This window comes from Homalodisca vitripennis, chromosome 3 (assembly GCF_021130785.1).
Source record: "Homalodisca vitripennis isolate AUS2020 chromosome 3, UT_GWSS_2.1, whole genome shotgun sequence".
NCBI lineage: Eukaryota > Metazoa > Arthropoda > Insecta > Hemiptera > Cicadellidae > Homalodisca > Homalodisca vitripennis.
The window spans coordinates 122454024-122473344 of NC_060209.1; the positions used below are offsets into that span (position 1 = coordinate 122454024).

Sequence of the window (19321 nt, forward strand, 5' to 3'; positions counted from 1 at the left end):
AATTTACTAAGTAATATAAGGACTTCGGTTCTTAAGATTTGCGTGCGAAGCCGTGGGTAACAGCTAGATAGAGGCAGGAATATGGTACATACCTTCATAATACGCCCAAGAGGCTCACGATGGAACGACTATCAATTATCTCAGCAATGTTTAGAATGTGATAGAAAAAGAATAAGTGAATATAGTGTACTGTTTTCAACGGGAAATTGCGTGCGAAGCCGCGGGCAACTTTTGCAAAAAATTATTGAAATGCGCAGCAAAGCGCGCCGGGCCCGCTAGTATTAAATAATGTTCACATACAGACAGAATAATAATCATTCTTACTACATGCCACAAACTGTTAGAAACATATTTTTTAAAATATTAATCATACACAAGAGCAGAATACATACAAATTGTTAGAACAATTAATTGTTGTTTTGGTTATCATTAAATGTGGTTCCACTGCCATGGCACACTTCCTTCTTCGGACATGAAGTATTTAACAACGTGATTTCTTATCTCGGTAGCTTCTTTAGATGCCTGAGCACCATAACGAGGAATAGGTTTCCATGCTTTGTCAAAGCTTCTAAAATTTCCTCAGGCGTCAGTACTGGAAAAATGATCCCTTTGAGCAAAGATAATTGTGGAGGATGGCTGTTGCTTTGACTATCTTGTTTACTAAGTGCAGCTTACAGTTTAAGGGTCTGTAGTAAATACGCCATCTTTTTGCAAGAATGCCAAAAGCATTTTAAACTACTCTTCTACATCTACAAAGTCTATAGTTGAAAATTCTTCTTTCGTCGTTAAGATTAGTATACTTACCATCTTAACGCATGGTAAGATTGGCGCATAGCGCCAATATTTCTCTGCTGGAAATACATCTCCTGTAGTTGGTATCTTTTTTACTAATATCGTTACATATCAATGTTAAGATCTCTTAAATAATCAGGTTTAGATAGCCGAAAGTATGTTGTGAATCTGTCATCAGCTCCAAATCCTTCATCATATGATGATACTCGCCGCACTGTCTTTGGTTGATAGGGTGTACCCAGTGCGTTTGGTTTGTAACCGAATACAACAGCATGAGTTCCTCTTCACTACTCGAACTACTATCGTCGTCATCCAACCAAGGCACATTTTGTGTAAACGCGCTATCGCACCACGAACCACTTGCCATGTTACCTGCTTCAATTAAACTGACAGAGCAAAAACACTGTCCCAGTATCTGACAGACGTCGGTGGCGGTGTGAAGTGTACGTCTGTCACGTGACATCTGTCACTTTAAGTAACGTGACATAGTGTGACCACGGTGTGAAACGGCCCTTAGACACAGTAAGGGAACTTGTGTGATTAATGTTTTGTGGGCTGAGGATTCTTCTCTATCTTTTACATGACGGTAAATTTCATCCAGTTCCATATTCCCTGCATTCAAAAATCGAATTGAAGCAAAAATGTCACTGTCCACCGGATCAGTAATTGTTTGTAACACTTTAAATGTGCACAGTAAACTGAAAACACAATAGAGTAACCAAAATTGCATCATTTGAGAGCCAAACAAAGAAGACTAGCGAGCATGTGAGGAATGCTGACCACAGTGCTGTGGTGATGCTAATGAAACAGTACATACTTTCCGATTACATCTTGTAGTTTGTATAGATGTTTTCAAATTTAATGAATACAAGACAATGTCCGTTTAATAGCTCTTCAAGCATTGCATAATTATACATTACATTTTTCAAGTGAACAAATATTTAAAAAAAAAACCATAATTCCTGATTGAAATTTGTATGTCCAGACTTATACAAATATACAGTACTTGTAGAAGTACTCACAATGTCAACAAGGTCCAACCGAGTAGTATCCCTGAGATCGTACCAGTGTCCATGGTCTATCCACTGACGGAGCAACTCGATGGGGGGTTGAGCACCATACACTTCTTTGAGAGGCATGCTGACATCATCCACAAACAGCACACACTGCTTGCCCATTGCTGGCCCAAACACTCCCTTGCGTCGCCTGCAACATAGTCGCAGGTACATTGTCAAAAAAATAAAAATATGCTAATGTAAATGCATTTTTCACTATTAAAAATAACAAGTAAAAACTTAAAAACTAACCTTATTATTAAACATTTTTCTGACTAGAGGAGAAACTGATTTGAACACCACTTGAGTATGATACTGACGTTAACACCGCCAGCCATTCAGGCATTAAAAACATGATCTTTTGACTCCTACACAAATAAAATAGCCTTCTATCTAGTTATTTAAAAGTTACTAAAACACAATTTGGACTCCTGGACATAGTTGAGTGAGTGTCCGAATTAATTATACAAAAGTATTATTTGTAACACAAAATCTTAAATGGTTCTTACCAAGAATGGTGATTCTCAAAAGTGTGTTGGTTCTAATGACAAGGGCAGCACAATATGGTTGGGATTCTATTAAATGAAACAAATTCATATAAAAGACGAGAAATACAAAATAACGCTAGTGATCTGAAGCATACCTATCAAGTTTAGACATGATAATTTCCTGGGTCTGGTTAGCTGATGTTCTTGCAGAGAAGTTTATAACGTTAGCAATAAACTTTTCTTTTGCGAGATTGACTAAATGGTTTAGAACAATCGCTGACTTGCCAGTGCCTGTTGGGCCAATAAACAAGATAGGGATTTTCATACCCAGGTAAGTTCGCAAGAAGTAACGTTGTCTAGCTGTCTCATCAGTTTGTATTATAAGTTCTGTTACCTACAATAAAAAAAAACACACATGTAAATAGAGATTAGGGATGAAGTAAGATAAATTGTATTAAAAGACCAATGCCATAGTATCAGTTTACAACCACACTCCAAAAGACAAATATGCACACTTAAGACATGTTTAACTCATCATGTATAAAGTAATTTGTCTAAACTTATTAAAATGGGAACTCAAACAATAAAATATTAAATTATTGTTACAAAGGTTTTTTCAAAAAAGAACTTTTGCTTACACACTTTCTACTTGATGCAGGCTTGGCTGAAAGTGACCTGAATATTACAACAACAATCTAATAGTCACATCAGCTAAAAATAAAATAACAATACTAAGCTAAAAACCTAAAATAAATCATTGTTTTTAAACATAAATTTAATGAAGCTGTTACTTTTTGGACTAGGGTAAAAAAAGAGTATATACTCTGCTCCAAAAACCTAGTAATTTTGAAATATGACTGCACAGCACTTGCTATCTATCTGGCCCTCAGCATCAACATTGCTCAGAGGTTGAGGGTTTTGCTCCTATTCCTGAGATGACAATAGTGGGAGGAAATATTAAAAGTAGAAAAGAACAATTTGAATGCTGGAGGAAACATAAAAAATTAATGTGATATAATGTAATTGTATATTAAACTACATAGAATTAAATATTAAACGTCTGACCTTGGTAGAGGTAATCTGCTGTGTCTTGTCAGAAGTGTCTAGCCAGCTGACCCAGCAACCATTGTTCTTCTTGTCATAAATCCAGTCCCAGACAGTTCCCTTTTCCGGGAACAGTTGGTGTTTATTTAGTTTAAATTTAACTGGCTTTGGGTATTCCTCCAGCTCTCCTACCAGGATGGAGCGATAAAATGTATCAAACAGTTTTCTGCTGTCTCCTGTATCAACCAAAATTGTATTCAGATTTGCTAGTTTTGCTTGCACTATAATAAAATAGTGTTATTATGTGGATTTCATAGAAATATGCCTATTTTGATCACACTCGTGGTGCAATTTCCAAGATTTTCCACATTTAGGATGAACATGGCTTTTTTACCACAAACATCACAGTCTGAAACTATCTATGTATACAATTCAGAATAAAACGTGGTATAGAAGTAGTACTTGCATACTGCTTGGATGACTTCATTAGTAAGTCACCTGATCACCAAAAAGATCAGAAATACTCCATATGATCTTGATGCAAACACAGTTCTGTCTCTACACAGCTAAACTGTCTGGATAGTGATCCCACACATTGTACAAGGCACAGCACAGTGGTATGTATAGTTCACAAAGTAAAAACATAAATAAAAATATTGTTGAACAATTGTGTAATGAAAAACAATACCACCATATGCCATTCAAACGGACCTTCCTTGTCAAATTTTATCAATCCTAGCAGCTAATACATCAATAACAGAATGCATAAGAGACAAAGAATTGGGAACATACCTTAAATTATTTTTCTTTAGATTGCAGTAATAAACATGTAAACAAATGGAAATCTTTCTCTTAGGACAAGAAGCTGAGAAACCTTTTATTGGACTTAGTCCTGAAAGGACCTTTCCGCTGCTTTTGGAGTGACAGGATACTCAGAATGGTTAAGGTTGGGAGTCCATGATGGATGGATTGGTCCTTTCAAGATCCACGAGGAAGGATTGCGGGTACTATATCTCAGTCATGTCACATTTAAAAAAAGGGGAGGCCAGCTCTGTACCAGCCTCTCCAGTCAAAGTAAGCAGAACCTTATGTCCAGGCTGGAAACTGCCTTTAATACTTTGGGAGCCTCATCAACTCCAACCATCATTCTCTGCAGTAGACTAGACCTATCAACTATCATTGCACCCCAATATCTCATCACATTTGCGGTTAGTGATGTTCCGCTCCTGGACATCTCCATAGGATTGTCCAGATTTAAGCAACATTGGTTATAAGTCATAAGTCATATATTTGGCCATTAAATACAGTACATATTTGTACAATAGGCTACGTCATAAAGATACATACAAATAAAAGCAATTAACATATACAGATAAAACTACCTACAGACTAACTTTGGAAGACTAGACTAGATATATCACTTTTAAAGAACTCGTCAATTTTGTAAAAAGGATTGTTCAACAGCCAATTATATAAAATATTCCTAAAACTATTGAAGCTACTATAATGAGCAGAAATGTGCAGTCTATTAAATAGCCTTATGCTAACAATTTCATAAGAGAATTTAGTTTTACTTAACCTAGCAAAAGGTACATGAATTTGGTGAGAATTTCTAGTAGCATAAGAGTGAACATGCTCATTGAGGACATAATTATTAACATTATTTTTTGCAAAAAGTAGACAAGATAAAATGTATAGATTTACAACAGTTAGTATTTTACTGCAAATAAGTGCTCAAGACAATGGGCGTTGTTGAGAATTCTGACTGCTTTCTTTTGAATAATCAATACTTCATTTATACTGCTACAGTTACCCCATAATAATAGACCATAATGTAATTACACCTTGAAAAAGGGCAAAGTAAACCATTCTAAGATAGTGTTTGTCTACACAGTGCCTCAAATGGTACAAGAGATATATGACCCTGCTCAATCTTTTACATACATTATTTATATGAGAATGCCAGGTCAACTTTGAATCCAGAGTGATACCTAATAAATTAACCACATTATCATTACAATCAGCTTGAAGTCTTAAGGAGAATACCATATTTTGAGTTTTTTCTAAATTCAACAACAGAACATTTGATTTGTACCATTCATCTGCTTCATCAATCATACATCTTAGTTTAAGCTCTCTTTCATTCTGATTATTTACTGTTGTAAAAAAATGACATCATCAGCAAACATTACTGATTTATATCTCACATTGTACTCAAGATCGTTAACCATAATTAGAAATTAAGTAGAGCCCAGAACTGATCCCTGTGGCATGCCAAACCTTACCTCAGAAGATTTGGAAAGATTGCCATTAGTAAAAATGTTTTGTTGCCGATAACTGAGGTAGGATTTAAACAAAGAATTTTGAATGCCTGTTACACCATAGAATTTAAGTTTTCTTAACAGGATGTCATGATCGACACAGTCGAAGGCCTTGGAGAGGTCGCATAGAACTGCACAGGTGTCAAAACCTGCATCGAAACCAGCCAAGATGCCCGAAACAAATCCCCCAACTGCATCGGTTGTCGACATCCCGGCTCTAAAACCAAACTGACTACAACTAAAGAGATTATTTGTAGAGAGAGATTATGGCACAACCTTTGACACTTTTAATTTACTAGGAAAGATTCCCTCTTTAAGCATTGCATTTAGACACAAGATGAGAGGGACATTCACTCCACTACACACCAATTTCACTAAATTATTTGAAACATTATAAATATCACAGCTTTTGGAACTTTTTAACTTTAAAATTACTTTCACAATATCACTATACTCTATAGGCTGCCAGGCGAGAGGCTGATGTGAGGGTAAGTGTTGCACCTCTAGGAGCTCATCTGGCTTTGTATTTGCTGCGGGGATTTTCTCTCGGATTTCATCCACTACCGAAATGAAGTATTTGTTGAAAGAATCAGCATCCGGAGTAGCATGTTGTTGTTGCTTCGGTTGAGTCTCATGTTTTATAAGCAGCTTTGCAAGTGTTGCTTGAGGACTGAATAAGTTCTTGGTTAGCATGAAATTTAGCTTGTTTTGGTGTACACAGTGTAGGTTCAACTCGAAGGTATAAACCAGCCCGGAGAGAACCCTTCTGAGGAAACTGAAGTGTTAGAAAGTAAATATCCTTTGTCTAGAAAAGGCTTTAAAAGTTTCAAGAGTCTACCACAAGAATTCTGCATATAACAGACCAAACAACAGAGTGCTGTAACTTTGGTAAGACAGTGCCACACAATTTTGGCGAGAGATGCATCACTGTCCAAAAAGTGGCCCACAGTGAATGTGTTAAACTGTTACAATGAAGTGTATTAGTGAGATTACCAGTGAGTGTAGAACCAAGCCCCCAAGTGAGTGAGAAGAGGAACACACATTGTAGCCACTGGGTACTGACCCCTGACTGAGATTCTCCCTCCAGCATACATGTCATCAGGCGAGTGAAACTCTACAACAATAACTAGACATTCAGAGTATAAGAGACAATAAAACATGAAAGCTAATTAATTAATGTTAACATCCTAGATTTAACATTTATTTTCTCCACACAGATTATTTTACTATTAGAATTAGTAACAGTTGTAACCTTTGTTAAGGTACGTACATCTTATTCTGATTTTCAACTTGTCTGACAGTAATCTTTTTGTTATTGGTTTACTGCACTATAATGTTAATGAACTTTTGGGTAATAATATTAAAGATTTCATAAATACAATTGTAGTAACACACAAAGTACATAAGTAATATTGTGATGGTAAAACAATCAAATGTTAATTTTAAGTGGTTTTCAGTTTTGGAGATCGCTGAGTCAAAACAATGAGTACAAGTATTAACATGTTGACTGTGGCAGACACTTCAGGACCTGTGTCATGAGACGAATCAAAATCACTCAGAATAGAGCAGTTAGAGCTGTAGTAATGTTAATTATTGTAACCAAACAAATTTTTGACAAAATTTGACATGCAGATGTATGTAGTTAGTAAATGTGGAAATTTTATTTTTCAAGCATTTATTTTTTCTATTTTTCACTAAAAAAACTTTTAATCAAAACAAAAATGCAAGTTCTAAGAATATGTTTAATAAAGTTGACTGAATTATTACCATTACTGTACATTGGTACATAATAAACATTTAAAATCCATATCTTTCCAATAACTCTTGTGCAAAAGGTAAGACTGAATTTTGGTTTTGGGTAAATTGCAAATAAAGCCATTATAGATGCCAGATATCTAAGTTATGCAATGTCCTCAGATTGACATTTAATTTTTCAACGTATTATAATCTGTTAGAAGTTTTACATAGTAAATCATAATTTTTTTCAAAAAAATATTGTTTTTTATCTAAAAAAAGTTTTTAATCATTTTAATAATGAATAATAATTATTTTCATAAACTCTAAAAACTTTATAGCCTTCAGTAACCACATTTGCTGAAATTTCACTTTGAAAAAGACAAATATTTTGTACAATTTTATTATGTTATTTATTAAAACTATGAAGATCCAAATACGTTCCATACATGGGTATTCCAGACCTCTTATTAATATGATAGTGGTAAAGTACATTAGTTAGTTTGTAAAAGGAGTAAGTATAGTTTTTTTTATAAACTTTTATTTTTAACTTGTTTAAATTTTACAGTCATAAGGCTGTTGTTTTGTTGTCATTCCAATTTGATTCTGGCAAGTCTTACATATAAAACAATTCTTAGCTACTAGTGATGGGTAACTTTGTAACTACCCTGAGATAGTTCAAATTATCAATTTTACTGAAAATATTTGAACTTTTAGTTTCATAAAAATATTCTCTAACTTGCAAATGAATTACAAAATCTTTAGTAATATAAAAAATAAACGCTCAGGAGATTAAATTATTGGATTTAGCAAAATTTTAAATTTCCTGAGAACAGTATATGAATACGTTTTTTTAATGCTTGATTATTAAAAAGTTAAATATAAAATAAAGTGAAAACATATATAAAACATGTGTTTGGTCAAGAAATAAACTCTCTTTACTTCTTCATACTTGAAAACTGAAATCCTTCAATTTCTAGTAAAAAAAACAACAAAGAGTACTGTGGCTTTATTAACAATAATAACTAAATAGTAATGTTTTAAGTATTTCTCAATAAAAAGTAAGTGTAAATGCTCAATATGGTCCTTTTTATCTTTGGGAATTACAAATAAATACAATATATCTCAAGAACCCCTCTAAAAATGAGATGTAAAATGAACAAACATGAAAGAGGTGCAGCTCAGAGGTCTCGATGAAGAGCTTGCACTGGTGGTGTATGAAGCTGAATATGGCAGGGACAAGCCACTCAATCAGTTCCTCGAGCAGTTCATATTGATCAGGCAGAATCTTCTGCTTCAAGACTCTGCCATAGGAGTAAAACAGAGGACGCCACCCTAGCGTCTTCGGCTCCAGGTAGATCATCCCTGTTAGAGTCATAAGATTGTGAGTAACATAATTACTAACTGATCCATTAATATGATTACTAAGTGCTAATAAATCAATATTTATAGATTTGTCGTCAACGTGCATTTTTAAATGTAAATTTTGAGTGTAAAGAAAAACTGTTTTTCTGGCATTCACCAACCAATTTTATTACTGATTTCATTAACCAACCTTTGGGAAACACTGGGTAATTTCCCACTCACTATAATCAGTACATCTCATTTTGTGTACATTTAATGCAATATATTGTATATCACAAGTCAATCTGCTTTAGAGCATAACTATAACAAGAGAGTTTATAAATATATCATTATGTGATGCAATGATAATCTAATTTCAAATATGTTGATCTAATTTATTAATTGTATTATTATTCTTGTTTCTACCTAATAATCACTAATATTATTTGTGAAAAGTAATTCACTGCTAACACACTGTTGCACTATTTATTAAATTAACATGTTCTATTAAGCTTAGGAAACGTGACTAGACAATAATAAATATATCAATTGTTTGATCAAATTTTGTATCACTATTTACAGCTTTATTTAAGCTCAGCATTAGTAGGTTTGTTTGTACAATGCAATAAAGAAGGATTTGTTACCCAAGACACAAGAATTTCACTCTAATGCCAGTGTAGTATAAGTTACTTATTTAAATTTAAAATGTTTTACTACTCCTTTGTTCATCTATTAATGTTGTAATTTCACATGTTTTATATTTTGTTATATATTTGTTGCTGTCAGTTTTTCAAAGTATTCAACGAATTATTTTAAATTTTAATATCATGTAATTTTTATTTTAGTTTATTTAAGTATAGAATACACAATTTAGTAAAACATTTGATGTAGGGAGTCATCTTCTATGATTTTTAACAAAATTCTTATACTGTTATGACTATTAAACTGTTAGTTGCAAATACAATTAATTGTTTTGTTCATGAGAGAAGGAAACTGACTTACCACAACGTGATACAGTTGCCGGAGATGCAAATTCCAGGTCAGCTGGTTCAAATATCATGTTCATCTTGTTGGTCATCTGTAGCAGGAAAGAACAAAAATTATAAATCCTTTCTCACAGAAAGAATACTGGAAGATATCTTGCTTGTAAAGTAAATAAAAATTAGTAGATTGTGCAATACACTGAAATAACATGATAATGTAACAGTCATCATCCTGCAATGGTCTACACTCCAGCAGTCAGTATTTCACAATATCTAGTTAAAATATTTAAAAACTCTCATATTTGAGAAGCTCATTACAACCATATGAATTTTGGCACAATCTGATAACATTTACTCTTTCAAAACTTACTTAAGGTAAAACTGTGAGTAGATGCCTCACATACAACAGTGCTTCTTAATGATGCCTAAATCACCAGTAAACAGAAGGTGTGTGCCTCGTAGAAAGTTCAAATAAAACAACAACAACAACAACACAGTACAGTATAAAACAACTCAGTCAGTGACAGTGGTACATTAGTTTAACACAGAAAACAAATACATTTGCAAGATTTAAATTCAAGACTTATTGAAATTAGAAATACACTGAGATATAAGAAAGTTCATTCATGACAAGATATTTTAAGTTATAAGAGAGAAAGAGTAACCTGTATGATTTCCCCTGACATGAGACAAAGTTTTTTGTTGTCATCAAGTACTGTGTTCATGTTCTCTATCCAAACTGCATCAACTGGACCATCAAACATGATCCACTTCCTGTCAGGCATTGTGTTACTTGCATACTCTCGGAAAGTGTTAGCAAGCACCCCTGTAAACAACAAAAATTATGTATCATTCACTTTTATAAGCCACAATGACTTTTTACACATTAGTGCAACATATAGTTATGTTATAAAAAATGTTCTAAATTACATCTAAAAAATGTAGTACAGTAGAACTTGGTTAATTCAAACTTCCAACAGACCAGTTATTATCCAATTCAAATTATTATCCCAATCATCAAAAAATTTTAATTTTACAAGTGTCTTGAGAGGCTCAAAAAACTATTTTAACTTTATCATATATTTATATAATAAAAACAATAATGTCAGAAAACATTTAAACAAATTTCTTATTACATTCTTGAAGCTCTTGTCTTATTGGAAATGATATATTAATTCAAACAAACTCTCCAATAACATAAAGTTTTTTATTTTTGTGAGGCCTTTCGTACTCAATGAGTACATCTTACCCATAACACATCTTCATTTTACAATTCAGTTGTGTGAGTCCGAAGATGTACTCATTGAGTACGAAAGGCCTCACAAAAATAAAAAACTTTATGTTATTGGAGAGTTTGTTTGAATTAATATATAAATTTCTTATTGTCTCTTTAAAAAACTGTGTTAATATACTGTAACAAATAATAAACACAATATAATACTTATGCAAGAATAAAATCATTATACAGTCTCTATGCATTTACTTCGACAGAATAATCAAGAAATTGCTGGATAAATTTTAAAAATCCTAGGAGGAGGAGTATGCATTGGAGTGGTAAGGGATGGGGCCGTGATATATACAGCTATGAGGCAAAATATAGAAGGATTAAGATCACTTATTCACATCGCTAAATTCATAGGAACCAAAACAAGCATAGTAAGTGGTGTTCGTGGGAAGGGGCTCTTTCTTATACACATCATATGGCTCACCCTACTCAGTGAGAACAGCAATGACCTGATCAGCTGTGTGTACAACCATCTACAGGTTACAGATATAATAGTCAGGGGACTAGAAGAAAGATTTGAACTATCCTAAATTATGAATAATCAAAGTTTGAATGTTCCACTACATTTTAAGTATAAAGTATCCCTTACCATCAGACCACTCATGAGAAGCTGGGTCAAACTGTCCGTACAGCTGCCCCATGGTTATCGCTTTAGGGTTGATTATTCGGAACAGAACTTTAAATTCTCCCATCTTGGACTTCTTACTTGCATTGATTTCAGTTAATGCATCAGCAAGGCTCTGGGAAAATATGTTTGTGTTTGTTAATATTTTAATGTTGCAATAAATACTATCAATTTAAATTGTCAGTCCCTACATTATTCCATAATTTGAACCAGTAATATTTCAATGATTAGCGATGGGGTTGCTATAAAATTAAAAATTTACTGTAAACAATACTGTAAAATATGTTTGTAAATTTAGTATGTTAAACTAAATTATGCAGGTGCTGCAAGGTTCAATTAATTCATACAATGTGTGAGAGTTAAATAAATGAAAAAGGATAATATTGTGACTTTAACAAAATAAGGCTCACCAATGTCCTTCTGTAATTTCTTTCCCCTTTTATTTTAATCCTTTTTCTGATTAGTTTACTTCATCTTCCTGGCAATGAAATAAAAAATAATAATAGTTCCATTTTTGTTTAAAATAGTAGACAATATTTTTTTTTACTTAAATCGTCTTGAAAAACAATGTGTTATCCAGTTACGTTAAAGTTCAAAATTAAAAATTTAGTCTTTACTTAGATGTTTCCTTACATGTTCTTCCAATGAGTTGCTTTTAAGCTGTTGCATAAGGGTGTTCTTTTAATTCTTCTGACAGCAGATTGAACAGTTATTATTTTAAAGAGTGACAATATTTCAGACTTTTGCTATAATTATATGTTACAAAAATAAATTGGATTCTTTAGAGAAATTGGAATCTATTCTTTTCTTTGGAAGTCAAGACACAATATTAAGTATGTACAAAAGTTGAAAGAACAAAAGAAATCAATATATCATGATGAACTCGCCAAAGTTATAATTAAAAACTGAACAAATTGTACAGCAAAATGTCAAGCATAAGCCTCACAGTCCAGAGCAGTAGGACAGGTGCCTTCGGCCTTACATTTTTGTTATTGATCTCCAAAATCATAGTGTGTTTTCAAATTTTATTGGCTAAGACAATATTAATAGCCAATGAGCCCCTAATTTAAAAAAAAAGGTTGTCTTAACGGTTAACATGTTAATTTTATGTATAAATCCTCAATTAAGTAGTTTACGTTATAACAAATTCTTTACAATGTATTATGTTGGCGTGATCCTACTTCATGTGACAAGTTTTAGATTATCCACTAACCCATTTCTTCATATTATCTTTTATGTTCTGCAACTCTCACATGTAATGGACATTTTGTCTCACCTATGAACAACCCTATCCTACAAAATATGGTATATTACAACCACAGTTTTTGAATTCTGCATGCCATTTGTTCATACAGTGTTTTGCCTAAGAAAGTCTTGCATTATAAAGGCAGTTTTATGTTGTATTTTCTGCCTAGTCTTCTAATTTTGAACAAAAATGCTGCATAAGGAATATACATGTATAAGTTTTCTCTTTCTTTGTTTAGAGATGCACAACGTTTCCTAGGCTATTATTTTTTTTTTCTACTCAGTTATGACAAAATGAGGGTTTCGCATTTTGTACGATATAACCAATTGAACTTTTCTGCTTTCTTCTATTAATCTATCTTTGTCTGAGTACAAGCTCTTTGCTATGTTGGTCAAAGAGTTGCAACTCCTTTTTTGTCAGATTTTTGTGGGTTCAACTGAAATCTATTTCAAATTTGAATTCAAATTTATTTAGTGACATGCTTAATCTTGGATTCTACTCGTATTTATCTTTAGACATTGTAAACATGTATGTACCCACATCTCTTAAATACTTAAGTAACAATTCATATTGTAATTCTGTTTATTACACTTAAATTATTTAAGGTGTTCTTATCTCACAATTTTACTTGCATGTTCGATTTTTTCAGTTTGTACTACCATACCCAAAGATATACCATACATATAAAGAGTTAAAGTTTTTCAATCTGTTTGTATCAGCTTACTTACAAGAAACTTGATAAACGGATGAGGGAGGGAGGGAGGAAGATAGAATCTATTTTGAAATCATCAAGATTTGAAATGGCGTTATAACAATCAATAAAAAATACAGTTATGAATACAAAAAATATATTAAATTCGTCATTCCTGTGTTTCCCGGTTGAGAAACTCATTAGTGGCACAGAATGGTCTGTCCAGGAGCCAGTTCAGCAGCCTGTTTCCTATGGAGGTGGCTAAAATTGTGGCTACTAGTGCATATAAATATATAACTGTCATTAGTCTGTCTCCATTCCTTGAACACCTCTCTGTAGGTTTCCCACCCATTTAAGTTGGCCATTATTCTTACTGCTTTCTTCTGCAGTATCAGAACATGTTCTAAATTCTTATTTGCTGAAGCACTCCAAACAGTAATATTCTATACCTAATATAGCTTTCAAAAAGAGCATAATTCTAGTTTCATTAATGCATGTTGTATGTATAGCAAATTGAGAAAAGTTCTTGTTTTAGGACTAAAATTACCTGATAACCACAGGTTTTCCCACCCATGGGTTCCCCAACAATCATGAGACCGTGCCGCACCAGTATCATCTCATAGACTTGCAGGATCTTGCCCAAGTACCATTCGGAGGCCTGAAGGTTGCGGGAATTCAACTTGACCTTGAGCATTTCAATGAGCTCATCCCTATCTGGTTTAGGCAGCTCCACCCCAGGAAATAGGTCTTGGTAAATGCCCTCAAACAGCGGAAGGTCCTGAGAAAAATAATATTTTATTATATCAAGTTTTATACTCTCAGTACTACCAATCTTTTAAACTATTTAAAGACAAATATTAATCACTAAACTTCTCAAGATATGTAAAAGCTCTTTGTTAACAATTATAATTATAATAAAATTAGGCCAATTTTTCCATTTAACAAAATTTAAACTTTATTTTGTTCTTTAAGTATGTTTATGAAATGAAAGATGAAAGTTACTCATATTCTGAACAGAATCAATAAGTTATTATTATATTTAGTCACTTTTACTTAAGTAATATATTTTATCTTAAAATATTTAATCTTATATGTGTTTGAGATAAAAATGTTTGAATTTGTTTTCAAACTTAAACTTTTGAGATATCAATATTTTTGTTAAAAAAAATCAAAATCAAGGATGTTAGTAATTTTCAGATGAAAAAATGGCATTAAAACTTATAACTTGTTTTACTTCATTTTCCAAAGTATCTACCTTTGTTACTAAATATAATGAAAATAATTTTTTAGTGTCAGGTCAGACATTTGTAAACAAAAAAGGCCAAATAAAACATTTAAATTTAAAAACCAGTTTTCTACCCCATCTAAAACATGTTAGAGTTGCTGTAAAACAACCAGCTGTCTAAATCTAATTAAAATTATTTAAATAGAAATGTTCAGTACCTGCACAAGAAATTTTGGAAGATTGACATCAATAATGGCTCTGAGAACAATAATAGCTTCATCCTGCTTGGGATATTTTATCTTGAGGTTCCCTGCAGCTGTCAGCACTGCCTTGACTGCTCTCATCCCATAGTCATAGTGGCTCTGCGAGGATAGCTGCTCAGAACACAACTTGTAGGTGTCCACTATCTTTTCTGCCAGGCTGGGAGACAAACCGTGTCACAAATGTGGAGAGAATTTTAAAATTTAGGAAAAAACCTTTATCAAATCGTTACTGGGCCTGCCTCATACTTTATATATTAAAATGTATTGAAATAAAACAAAGTTATAAATCCATCCTAATTTCAAATGAGATTACAAAATTTTTTTCTTTGCTGTAGAAGAATGAGTTTAACCAATTATCTGATTGTGCCGAAAGACGTCTTCTACACTGCTGAAGCATTTTAGTTTAAACACTCTCACTTGTCTGAACTTATAAGACCATCGTAATATTCTTCTGACAATCCTATCTTAGTAGAATTATGTTACACTACCATGTCTGATCTTAGCTTGTCTGATACTATCTACAGATTCTTTCACCATGGGCTTAAATTCATTATGTAAAGACAAAATTCTATATATAAATAAAATACATAAAAAAGATAATCACTACATGGTAGGAGCCAAATTTATTTTCCATGGATTTGCATTTTAAAAATTAGACTTATACACATTAAAAAATCTATGAGTTCACCAATACAGATCACCTAACAATTTCCTCTGAGTATTTGTACGGGTTTCAAATATAACTATCTCTTCTATGTACGAGGGCTGTTCAGAAAGTAACCTCCGGTTGGTCACAGTGCGGGTAGTGGAGGGGAGTAGCGCGCCATCTGTGCATTCACGCACTAAGCAGGTCAGTCGGCATCAAGCTGTAGTCGAGTGAACATCGTACCTGCGCTAGTTTAGTTTTTGTGGCAGTTTGAAATGTGTGCTGCAATAGAAAATACCGCCAAATGTGAAGTGCGTGCTGTTATACGGTTTTTTACAGCCAAAGGATACTCTGCAGCAGCTATTCATCGTGAGCTTTGTGCCGTGTACGGACCACAAGTTATGAGTGAAGGAGTTGTCCGTGAATGGATACGTTTATTTAAAAGTGGACGAGAAAACGTTCATGATGAAGAGAGGAGTGGTAGACCATCCTTGGTGACTGACGAACTCGTTCAGATAGTTGATGCAAAAGTTCGTGAAAATCGACGTTTCACAATGGCGGAGTTGTCTACTGATTTTCCACAGATTTCTAAGACTCTTTTGTACGAGATAGTGACAGCAAGATTGGGTTACCGTAAGTTATGTGCACGATGGGTGCCCAAAATTCTTACCGACCACCACAAAACTCAAAGAATGGCCTCTGCATTAGACTTTCTGTCACGTTATGCGGACGAAGGAGAACCATTGTTAAACAGAATCGTGACCGGTGACGAAACCTGGATTAAGTACGTAAACCCTGAGACAAAAGAACAATCAAAGATGTGGGCACATTCAGATTCGCCTACCAAACCAAAAAAAGCCCGGCAAGATTTTTCTGCCAGAAAACTGATGGCAACGGTGTTTTGGGATGCCAAAGGGGTGTTGTTGGTTGAATTCATGGAACGTGGGACGACCATTAATCAAGACGTGTACTGTGAAACACTAAAAACATTACGACAGGCTATACAGAACAAACGCCGTGGTATGCTGACTTCCGGTATCGTTTTTTTGCACGATAACGCCCGTCCTCACTCTGCTTGCAGAACAACAGCCCTTCTTAAGTCCTTCAAGTGGGACGTTTTCAACCATCCACCTTACAGCCCAGATCTGGCGCCAAGCGACTATCACCTCTTCATGCATATGAAGAAATGGCTCGGGTCCCAGCGGTTTGATGACGACGAAGAGCTCAAAGATGCGGTCACAGGCTGGCTCAAGGCACAGGCGGGTGATTTTTATGCAGAAGGAATTTCAAAGCTTGTGAAGAGATACGATAAGTGCCTCAATCGTGATGGAGACTATGTCGAAAAATAGTGCAAAGATGTAGTTGTAAGATGTATATATTAAAATATTTTTACTTAACTTGGTGTAGTTTTTTCAATCGACCGGAGGTTACTTTCTGAACAGCCCTCGTATATTTTAAAATAATGTTAAGTTCTCTGTTTGGAGTCCAAAAAATATGCAAGTTACTAGTATTAGCACCAAAAATAAATAAATGCTTTCAAAACATGTGTTTGCCTTTTATTCAACAATATCCAGTATTGCAAAAATTTAACTTAACAGTCTGAAAAAATTACTTATATTATAATTATAATAATATTTAAATTATTTTAACCACAAAGAAGCTACTAGTAACATATTTCTATTAATATTTCTATTAACTTGCGAGAAATAACAAATCCTTCATTATACCACTGCATGGCCTCCAATCATGAAATGCAGAATCCTATTTTCATCTTCTCACTTAAAGTTTAGATTAGAGTACAAAGAATACACATAAACTGAGTAAGTAAAATAAATAAATTTACCTGCGAGCATTAACAAATCCCTTGGCATACAACTCCACCTCTCCTATCATAGCATAATCAGGCACCATCATTGCTACTGTTCGGAATAATACCTTTAGATTGTCAGGCAACTCTTGGCGGCCAGCATACCTTCAAAATTACAAAATGTTATTTTTTAACAAAATCAATCTTTTTACTTAAAAGTTTTTGAAAATAACTTAGCAATTACTATTTCTGTAAAATTAGAAATAAATATTTACAAATAAAATAATACGCTGAAATAGGATAACTTCTATAACTTCCAACATGATATTTGTTTATTCATATTGACAGAATCTACATTTAACCTAGTTACAAAAAATCGCTCGAGGCAGTATTCATGGACTTACTCATTTAATTTCTGGAAGATGAACTCCTTCTTCATATAAGCACATCAGAAGCCTTTCTTTAGAATTCTACATATAACTTTCACTACAGTTTCAATGGCTGCTACTACTTTACAGATGGTATTTAGACCATGTATTGACTGGGTTTTCTCTGAGTACAGTTTTTGTCACCCTACTTTATACTGATCTGCAATCAGGGATCGTTTCTTCACTGGCCACATTTCCGAAGTAGCCATTGCACAATAACTAAAAATTCGTTGTTTCTAAAATATATTCTCCACAGAAAAGAAAACAACATTTGATGTTTCAATGAGCCATCTCTGGTCAAACTGAGCATTATTACGCCAGAGACTGTCATTGACCATCTCCCCCACTACCACTACAAAGTTCAAATCTAACCATACTTTTTACACCACCCTATATTAATTGTTAACAGTAAATTAACCGTCAAATACCAGATGGTTTTTATTTAATATCATTTTTTTTTAAAGAAAACTAATTGCTCACCCAGGATTCATAGTTATAAACATTGTGCATGTGGGATTGAGCGAGATTTCAGTGCCTTCAAATATAAATTTCTCTTTCTTCTGTATAATTGCCATCTGGATGCTGTGGACCTGCTGGGCTATCACTGACAGCACCTCCAGCTCAATACGATTGAACTCGTCAAAACATGCCCAAGCTCCAGACTGAGCCAATCCCTGCAATCAAGAAGGGGATATTAAGTGATGACACATTTCATGGTAACAATGGGTTCCTATAAAATAAACATAATTTAATTACAGGGCGAAAATACAAAAGTTGCTGTCTCCTAAAGATTAATAAAGCATGCAATTGGCGGTATCTGATTTTAAATAGGTTATGCATTGTGATGATAGTTTCATCTCATTATCATTGAATTATAGTTGAAATTACAATAATAAACCCTCATATTAATATTATATTAAATTTATGAAATAGTAATACTATGCCTGAAGTAATGGTTATTACTTATCCATACATACAAGATCTATAAAAAAAGTATTCAACATCCCTTTGATGGCTGACTATTACATGACCGAGTGTCTCGGACTGGTTATAAGGATGAATGGGAGATCCTTCTAAGTCCAGTGCTTTCCTAAGTCAGAGTACTTGTATTTGGTATGTTATTACGTGGTTATTACATATGCTTGTGTCACACTACACTGTGACTGAAGTCTGCAGCACAGAGGTTCCAGAAACTTTATCATTCTAGTTCATAGAATCTCTATGGTACATAAAGCTTTAGTGACCTTTAGTTATCTTGCTGCAACAGTAAAAAATCCAAATAGCAACATTTATTTTCAAATCTTCAATATTTTACTATCTCACAAACTCCAGATTTTGTGATGC

At 33.6% G+C, this 19321-nt stretch overlaps 1 protein-coding gene across 1 annotated transcript in view; it reads right to left on the reverse strand.

Annotated features, from left to right (window-relative positions):
• The window catches only part of LOC124357469 (dynein axonemal heavy chain 3), a 132951-nt gene that overhangs the window by 52865 nt on the left and 60765 nt on the right, over window positions 1–19321 (reverse strand). The window contains exons 26-37 of the mRNA XM_046809297.1: window positions 18458–18651; window positions 17586–17714; window positions 15052–15253; window positions 14156–14386; window positions 11636–11786; window positions 10427–10587; window positions 9781–9856; window positions 8600–8799; window positions 6694–6814; window positions 3401–3615; window positions 2491–2729; window positions 1815–1998 (exon numbers count right to left, since the gene is read on the reverse strand). Of these exons, the coding sequence (XP_046665253.1) occupies window positions 1815–1998; window positions 2491–2729; window positions 3401–3615; window positions 6694–6814; window positions 8600–8799; window positions 9781–9856; window positions 10427–10587; window positions 11636–11786; window positions 14156–14386; window positions 15052–15253; window positions 17586–17714; window positions 18458–18651 (2103 nt within the window). The remainder of the gene's footprint in view (window positions 1–1814; window positions 1999–2490; window positions 2730–3400; window positions 3616–6693; window positions 6815–8599; window positions 8800–9780; window positions 9857–10426; window positions 10588–11635; window positions 11787–14155; window positions 14387–15051; window positions 15254–17585; window positions 17715–18457; window positions 18652–19321) is intronic.